We start from the raw sequence: 9,749 nt of genomic DNA, 5'->3' as shown, positions 1-9,749 counted from the left end.
AAAAATAAACTATTATCTAAAAATTCTCAAATCTAAGTGTTGGAAAAAGAGCCCCCAAAATTTATTATTGTTTGGTGGTTTCAGGGGAAAAATAGGTCGCAAGATCCAAGAAGTCTTTGTCAAAAGAAAAGCATATGAAGGAATTAATTCTCTAAGTTAAGATTAATTCATTTTCAACACAATCTCCATCCCAAAACCATGTGTCATTTACTCCACCTAAGTCTCGTGTTCCCAAGCAGCATATTCAGTAACCTATAGTTCCATTCAAACATCTAAACACTTTCATAACCTACTCAATACTACAACTATTTGGACAATGTTTGGTCTTGTGCAAACCATGACATACATGAGGCTCCCTATACTATTAGCATAAATTATGTAGGAGTATCTCAACCTACAGATGATCCTACATCACCCAAAAAAATATTTGTTTAAATTTGATTGTTTGTTTAATAGACCTTTTTCTTCCATAGATACAATCAGAATGCTACTACAAATTCAGTACAAGTTATTGTAGGTATTTTCTTCAGGCCATGGTACAAATTATCTTCATGTGCCTATGAATTATCATAGGTATTAACTTTTGCACTTTAAAGTTAATTTGGATTTTTTATTTTTTATTTTTAGCAATTAAAGAGTTGTTTGGGTGTAAAAGTACGAACAGGGACAACTAGATTTGTATAAACAAGAGAGAATTATCTTGGTTAAGTTCTCCCTTTCTCCAATGTGGGGGTAGTGATAGTTGGACTTTTTTTTGGCAAAGATTATTTTTTTGGCCTTCTTGGTGGTTAATTGACTTCTTGAGAGGTGGTAATTTTATATTTAATTGATCAGGTGACATTGAGGTTAGTTATTCGTTTTATTTAGCAACTATTTTTTTACTATAATGTGTTTTCCATGCAATAGCGACCACTCGAGACCACTCGAGTCTATTTGGAAGGTATTTTGTTCATTTTTTTAATCATAAGATGAAAGGGGGGAAATGGTGAAATAATTGTTTTCCATGGTATCTTGTAGTGATCACAAAAGCTAGATAGTTCGACAATGGGAGTGTTTCTCTTTTTAAGAAGGGAATACCTAAATCCTTTAGGTAGAAAGAAGGGTAAATAGAGGATAGAGATATCCTCTAGGTAAAGAAAGGGGAGATATAGGAGAGATGAGCTTTCTTTAGCAGTTAGCATTATTATTTTGAGAGGAAAGATAAAAGAGGGAAAAAAGAGAAGTTGAGTTCAAAGGCCAATCGTTCTTAGAAAAGAGGTAGGGAAAGATAGAGGGGGGATGTATTTTATACCATCATTTCTTTAGGGTAAAGAATTGTCATATGGTTTCATATTGAACTGAGCATGGTTGTAAGCATATTTTAGATAAATTTATCAATTTAAAAAAAACAATTCATCTATATTCCTATTATCTGTTAGGTTTAGAGTGTGCATTGGACACCATTGTCCAGATTAACCAATATAAAATTTTACAATTTTTTCAGAGGGTTAAATGCCTTGTAAATATGTGGTGCATATTAGCACTTGGCTCACGAAAGGAATGGGATGTGAGCACAAATTCACCAATAACCAGCCATAGATTATACTCTTAGTCAGACTTACAAGTTCCAATTGGATACATCAGAATGGATATGTAAGTGTTTTAAGTGTGTATCTAGTCTACAGATCATTTAAGCTCTCCTTGTAGGAAGATTCAAGAAAACATAAGAACTTGGTCAAATGACACAAATGACACAAATGCTTAATGTTATGGATCCAAACTATTCATGACAAAAGAGATGAACTTTCCCCTCATGTTTTTCTTGTCAAAGGCCTCACATATGGGCATGAATCCAAACCAACATTTTTTCCCTCGCACATTTTGAAATAAGGTGGTAAATGTATTGAAGTGATTTTTTAGCTTAGAACAGATCAAGTGACATCCTTGGTTATGGGTACAAGAAATGAATGATTGAATAACAGATAAATAGGATTTACTCATAATTTATTCTTTTTATCCCATCCTAATAGTTGCAGAATGCACATTCACGCCAGCAAGATGTGCTCAACAAGTACTTATTCAGCCCATAGAAAGCGATTAGAATGAAATATCCTCTGGCAGATCTGGAAACCTCCCTGACATGAAATTTGTGTACTTGGCCTTCAAATCATCAACTGCCAGACCATGCCATTGTATAAGAAAGTTATAATACATAAGAATCTTCATAATTGAACATGATAACAAACATAATCTATACCTGTACTACTAGATGGCTTCTTTCCTTTACTTGACGGCAACTTATCTGAAAGAGTTTCTTCCACCAATTTCAAGACCTCCTCTCCTGTTAGACCATGTCAAAGCTAACGAAATTAAGCAAACAAAATTAAATAGTACGACACAAATCTTAATGACACATTTGTGTGTACAAGATTAAAATAAGAACATTTCGTTTCCACCATATGAATAACAGTAAAAATCTTTCACAACCAACGATTGACAATGATCAACCATGCACATGAAAAGAAAATACTTTAAATGTTCCCCAATAAAACTCATGGCGAGGACATACCTGACAGAGTCTTCTCCCTTTCGTTAACATTAACAAGAAAAGTGGGAATTTTGTTGTTTGTTAGCTGAAGAGGTACCAACCAATTTGTAAGATTACAGATATATCAATAATTCATCCGTTGTCCCAGTAATAGATAATCCAAACATACACCCAAAACAAAACATTGCAAAATTCAAAAAGTACAACCTGTGAAGAAAACTCCTTGGCAACTGCTACAGGATCAAAAGACATAGGACCTGATTCGTATGCAGGCATGAAGTTACCATTTTGGTAGCCAGCCAAAAAGTGATAGGCAGCTTGACCAGGTGTAAGCTTGGATATAGATGGAATAACACCTGAGCTGCAATTTCAATAAAGAGAATCTAAAATTAGAGGTGCTACACACTAGAGTCTCATTGTAAAGTTGAAATTAGAAGCCCAAAAACCATTATGTTTGCCCAGTACAAAAAATGTCTATCACATTACATATAAAGGCCTTGAGAACTGATGAAAAAACAAGGAATACAAAAACTGAAAAAAGGCATAGATAATTTTCTTAGGCATAATTTTGTAAACATTTGTAACAATGATATTGTCACCAGAAGCCTAGCCTACAAAATTCTCAACGAGCTTTGCATATTCAGAACAAAAAACAAATGAGTAAACTCAAAGGTCACCACCAAAATGCCACAGCTCATAGACAACCAGCTGTCAACAGATCTTTGATTGGCTTCAGCATCCCTCAAAGTATCCCATCTGTTGTGGTTATGAAATCTTAGTGTTGTTGACCGAAATGCAAAAGAAGTTTAGAGGTAATTGGACACGGAGGATAGTCCTCTAGCTGGTACAGTAAGCAAAAGACCCTAAATAATTGTCTGGAGCTTTAAGAAAATCTCTTCAGTCAACACAGTTCACCATTAATGTTATGGATGAACCCACTTGTAAAATTAACAATAGCCAACAGATATACTTATGAAAATCTCTAAATATTTCACTGTTATGTCAGCCAAAACAACAAGAAAACTTGAATCTGCAACTGTTATTTTGTCGCCTATTCCCCTATTTGAATAGTATGTGTAATTAGTATTAAAGAGGTTACATGCGTGCTGGCAATTGTGAACTTAAATAAAGTTGAATCAGAGGAGCAAATATCTTTGGAGTTAACTAAGTGATCCTAAATTCTCTTGAACTAAATATTAAATAGTATCATACATTACAGCAGGCACTCATGTGAGGGCTCGATCATCTGCATCATCCTCTACCTCATTATTTTTTTCATTTATGGTGTCACAAATCTTGAAAAGAGATTGTTTCCTTGAACAGCATCGCTGTCCTCAGTCCTGTGTTTTGGGTTTCAGCACCTCCACAATGGTTAATAAATAGTTATGATTTGCAATTGCAGGCTGACGCTACTCCACACAAAGATGTTGATATCCAAATTGTGTAACACCAAACTGAAAGAAAGCAATTTAGAAGCTATAGTACCCAAAGGATTAGTGGCCATCTATCAAAACCATTCAAAAATAGATTCTGATTCGAAAAAATAATTGTACCCTAAGCATTGAATTGGGAGCAAGAGGTTACTCACAGTTCTCCAACATAGAAGTTCAAGCAAGAGGTCATGATTTCTTGATTAACAATAGATTTTTTCCACAAATGGTGGAAGAATCATGTTATCAAGCAACAAATCTCAAAGACTAAACTTTTATCCATGCCATTCTTGTCCTAATTAATATGCATCTGGAAAGTCTGAGTAATATAAGCCTGTTTCTTTGTGCAATTGTTGTACAATATCAGAACTAAAATGATCGTTCATGGATTGCAGCCCATCCTTACTAATATCCTTGATTTCCAATCAAGATTTACTTTTGCTTTGTCTTTTATAAAATTTCCTTCTTTTAGTAAATGTGGGGAACAGTTGGCAGTTCACAGGACAGTCTAGGGACAATTGAGATGTCCATGGCAGTCCCTGGGACGTTTCCCACCTGTTCTGTTGTAAACACACATGCCCCATTGCAAATAGGGACCTGTTGTGGTCTTTTCACACATCGCCCCATTGCTAACGGGAACCCCCTATTTCCTGCTTTCCACGTCTTGTTAGTTTAAGGTTTTGGCAGCGAGATGGCAATTTTGACCTTCCAGTGTTCAAGTCTCAAGTTTTGAAATGTGATCATGTCTAATGCTATTAGGGTTTTTTGGAATTTTGAATAGGGTCAAGTGTGTAAAATGTTAGACGTTTAAGTGATCCTAATTTTGTCTAAGCGTAGACCTTTTGAGCGTGAATGAGTGTTAAATGTCCAAGTCGGTGATATTTTTGTGCCCAAGTGTTAAAAGGTCCTTTAGGGGTTGTTTTCTCGCTCCTAGGAGGTTACTCAAGTTAAATTTGCACTTTATCCCAATGGAATTCCTATTGTCTCGCTCAAATTTGGCTAAGTCCTGATGAGTTTTAATGAAATTTGGAGTGTGCAAATGATTTTGAGTGAAATAATCATTAAATTCCTAATGAAAATCCATATTTTAATGGTCAAAAAGTCAAAATTCCTGATGCGAGGTGCTTTTCCCCCCACATTTCCGATGACCCATGATTTTTCCCCACTAAAAATCCTGATGGGAGGTGAATTTTCCCCACATTTCCGATGGACCCTTTTTTTCCCCATTCAAGTTCTTGATGGAAAGCGAATTTCCACCAGGACAATTTGTGATCAAATTTAATGGATTTTTATGCAGAGGATTGTGCTGATGAATGGCGAATTCCCCCAAGTGCGAGTTTTGATGAAATTTTCATATGGATAATTATCAAAATACGGTTCGATTTTCCCCCAAGCTTAATTTTTGGACTTGGTGATTAAAATGAAGTGGATTTTTTAGTCCAGATGAAAATCGATTTTCCCCCCAAAGGTATTTATTGACAAATTTGATGATTTTTGATTGGGACTTTAATCCCAAAGGAGGACGATTTTCCCCCAAAGAGCTTTAATGACATTTTGAATAAGTTTTATTTGTATTTTTTAATCTAGACATGGGGCGATTTTCTCCCAAGTGCCCAATTTGGTGAATTTTGAAAGATTTTAATAAAATGGGCCCAAATTTAATTGTTTTTGCATTTGATGACGATTATTTAATTATCAAAAACAATTCTTAAATGATTTGCAACAATTATTAATAATTAAATATCTTTTTAGTTGCAAATTGATATTCCCAGGCAAGCTATAAAAGCAAGTTTTTTATCCCACATTGCTTGTGTGGTGAATCAACAAGGTGAAAGCAAGAATAAATATGCTTGCCCAGCAGTATGATATTATGCTTGCCCAGCAGTATGATATTATTATATTTGCTGATGTGACTGAGCAAAGATAGCTAAGTGGCTGATTGGAGAGTTTTCCCCAGCTGAGAAATTTTGGTGAAGTGACTATTAGACACCATTGGAGCTGGAGTTTGCTGATTTGAAGGTCTTTTCTACCCAATCAGACCTGGGCGCCATTATTGGAGACAAGTTACAGCTAGTTTGGTGGCCATTTTTGCCACATTGGGTGATTTGGTGAGGTGGCATCATTATTGGGAAGGTGGCGATTTTGTTTGGGAGGTTATTTCCTCCACATTCTGGGCAATTCTCCTTGTCATGGCTGAGTTTGGTGGCTGCCATTGTTCTCAGACCTGAGTTTGCTATCCTTGCTGAAGACGATTTGACCTCCATTATTGGCTGGAAACTCCTTTTTTCAAAATTATTTCTTCACTTCCAGCTACTTCATACTTAGGTGATTTTGCTTGGAGACCATTTTGGGGTGTCATTCTAAGGTGGTTTGGAGGTGTTTTCTAAGTGCACCATTGCTGGTGTGAAGTCTGAAAACACCATTTTCAGGTTGTCTTCAGATATATCCTTCATTTCCAGCCACCTCTCCATTTGGAAAATTTTACTTGGGCATCATTTTTATGAGTTTTTGGGCATTTGGTAGAGCTTCCATTGCTAACCTAAGTCTGAAACTTCACTTTCAGAATTGTCTTCAGACTTAGACATTTTTACCAGCCCTTTATTTGTGCTCAAACTTGGCAATCTTCACATTGGGAGGTAAAATTCCGTCAATTGCAAGTGTTTCTACATGGCTGCAACCTTGTTAGGTGACTGATTTGGAGTGTTGCAGGTTGTCTTCAGACCTTTTGGCAGCCATTGGTAAGTTTGAAAGGGTGTCTTCAGACATTTTAGTGTGAAAAATCAGACTTTTCACACCTTTCCAAGGCATTTCTAGAATCTGGTATACTCTTTTGGGCTTTATTTCAATAAATTTCTGAGTATAAAAGAGTGTGTTCAGACTTAAGGTTTTCATATCAAACCTTATCTATAAGTTTTTCATATCAGACCTTACCTAAGTCTGAAAATGAAGGTTTTATGAGGGTTTTATACCCAATTCTTGTCATATTTACATTCTATTTTCAGAATTTGTTAAGAATATGGATAAAATTTCTGATTTCCATTCCTAAAACTTGTCTAAATCATTAGAAATCAGAACTAATTCAATTCTGAAAATAGTTATCAGGATAATTTTTTCCGAAGTTTTTGACTTCTAGCTTCGTACAGGTACCATGTCTAAATCCGGGATTGGAGTTTGGAAGGAGCAATGAAGATGGTCCAGGAGAGATTTTATCCGGATTCCAAATTGTCATCCTGATGGAAGGATAACACAGACACAAACATGCATTTCTTGAATATGGAGCGGATGCAGCTAAGGATGTTTGGAACAAAGAACCAGATTCCCGCTCCTACCTATGCAAACATCATGAGGACTGGTATTTATCATGTCGCTAGATTTCCACAATCCATACAGTGCAACGAGTTAGTTCTGAAACGCCTCAATGAACTTGTCTTTGTGCAATATAATCTTCGATTGCGCATAAGGTAGAGGAAGCACCAGCTAGTCCAATTGACTTGGATGATATAGATCCTTATAGTGATTGGACATCACACGAGCAGCCTCCATTGTTTACAGAGGATGGCATCACTGATTTGTAGAGGCATGCTATGGAAGAGGGGGGTGGATTTGGTTTCACGCTGCATGACATTGAGGAGGATGAGGAGTCATTGCCAGTGTTGGGAGCAGGTAGAGACATAGCTTCATCCAGGATGGAGGACGATCCACAACCTGAACCAAACATACCAAGCAAGGAGGCACAGTCACACTCATGAGTCATGCCATGCCCACAGCAAACTTCTAGGACTAGACCCTCTAGTTCTACCTCTCCCCCAGTTTATACTAGAGCTGGGAAGAGGAAGATGTAATTGTAATGATGTATTTACTTTTAGTTTTACAAAAACTATTTACTAATTTGCTTCCAACCATCAGCATTCCTCATGAGGATGCGACTTTGTACCCACTTTGCATTTAAATATATCTAGACTCAGCTTGTTTCTTTTGTGTTCTAATTTATTGACTCATTGGATGCATCTTCTCATTGAATTTTGCAAAAAAAAATGCATTTCTAATTAAATTTAAGCAATTTTTTAAGTTGCCAAGCACTGGCCGAGTTTTTCCCGAGTTTTTTTCAGGCCTTGGCGAGTTTTTGCTAATGGCGAGTAGTTCAACTATGATTACAACATTCAAGAGAGACAAGCTGTGGCACGTGATGGCAGAGTGTTGGCCTACCTTGGAAAAATGGTCATCAAAGAGGCATATAGCATTCCAGATTACCATACCACCACACAAGACCAAAGAGGAAGCCTTAAGAATTTTTCAAGCAAAACCTGACTCCTATGCTGAAATAATCAACAAGCAATGGTTGCAAGAGCCAAGGGCTCATTATACTAAAATACCTAAGAAACTTTTCAAGACAGATTTCATAGAAGAGTATGGAGACCTCATCCTATTGCTACACAAAGTCACAGGAAGTCCTCAAGCTTCCTGTTGTGACGTTTTCACACATCGCCCCATTGCAAATGGGGACCCCTGCTTTTTTGCTTTTTAGGGTTTGTTCTTTAGGTTTTTTAGGGTTTTGTCTTTTAGCCTTTGCATTTTGAGTGTCGCCAAGGGGATCACATGGATAGCAAGTCCGGCTTGAGTGATGTCCTGATCCTGAAATTTTGGCTAAGTCTGAAAGTCCTGATCCTGAAATTTGGCTAAGTCTGGAATGTCCTGATCCTGAAATTTGACTAAGTCTGGAAACTGAAAAACCTCAAAAAACTAGATTTTGCAATATAACTCTTGGAGGTCTGAAACCACTCTCAAACATCCTGAAAGTATATATGGAATATAACTTAAAGTATAAGTTTCTTATACTTAAATGTTATATTCCATAAAAATTATCCTGATAGAGAGTTCAAAAAGACAAAAAGCGTTCCTGTCCCTCTCCAAGGGACCAGGGCGAAAAGACTTATTGGAGCCATTCCTGACCTTGTTTGGTTAAATTGAGACATCAAAGGCATGGTGGAGGACGAAATGAACATGATAAAGCATCCACACTTGATCAAAAACGATGAAATGATGAAGTTTTTGCCTAGAAGGTCAAAAGTGCTCCTGTCCCTCACTGAAGGACCAGAGCACTTTTCTTTATATGCACAATTTTAGACCTCTTTTGGACATTAACTTTTATTCATAGCGCGAAGTAAGATGAAATCTTCCCTAGCAAAGGAATTTCGAGGTGAAAAGTGAGACAATTTGGCTTAGAAGGCAAAAAGTGCTCCCGTCCCTCACTGAAGGACCGGAGCACTGAATTTCAAATTTGCATTACCTTTGCAAGATTAAAGTGATTTTACGATTTGAAGAGGTCAAGGGAAGCATGTTTTGTCCATTGAATATAATTTAAGCAGTTCACAAAGGAGTAAATCAACCCAAATGACAAAAAGTGCTCCCGTCCCTCACTGAAGGACCATGCCACTTTTTCAAGTTTCTCCTCTTTGTTTGATATTTTATGGCAAAACTTGACTTGGATGGGAAGGAGTAATGATGTTTTATGCCTTAGACGCAATTGAGAGGTTTAAAGGACAAAGAAGTATGCCAAGATGCAAAAAGTGCTCCCGTCCCTCTCCAAGGGACCAGAGCGATTTTCCAAAAGTGCTCCCGTCCCTCTCCAAGGGACCAGAGCGATTTTCCAAAAAAGTGTAAATTTCCTGCAAGGCCAAGGCAAGTTTGTGATTGAAATGAATGAAAGAGGACATGATTAGCCCATTGAAGATAATTTGGGAAGCTAGCAAAGGACGGATAAGCTTGAAGTTCCCTCACTGAAGGACCAGAGC

General features: G+C 37.0%; 1 protein-coding gene across 1 annotated transcript in view; it reads right to left on the bottom strand.

Annotated features, from left to right (window-relative positions):
- Positions 1–1,719: 1,719 nt before the first annotated feature.
- LOC131049741 (uncharacterized) overlaps positions 1,720–9,749 on the bottom strand; it is a 65,557-nt gene continuing 57,527 nt past the window's right edge. Inside the window, exons 8-11 of the mRNA XM_057983804.2 lie at positions 2,735–2,888; positions 2,549–2,612; positions 2,237–2,320; positions 1,720–2,153 (exon numbers count right to left, since the gene is read on the bottom strand). Coding sequence (XP_057839787.1) covers positions 2,077–2,153; positions 2,237–2,320; positions 2,549–2,612; positions 2,735–2,888 — 379 coding nt within the window. The 3' untranslated portion in view covers positions 1,720–2,076. The remainder of the gene's footprint in view (positions 2,154–2,236; positions 2,321–2,548; positions 2,613–2,734; positions 2,889–9,749) is intronic.

Source organism: Cryptomeria japonica, chromosome 10 (assembly GCF_030272615.1).
Source record: "Cryptomeria japonica chromosome 10, Sugi_1.0, whole genome shotgun sequence".
Lineage (NCBI taxonomy): Eukaryota > Viridiplantae > Streptophyta > Pinopsida > Cupressales > Cupressaceae > Cryptomeria > Cryptomeria japonica.
This window is presented reverse-complemented; position numbering and strand designations above follow the sequence as displayed.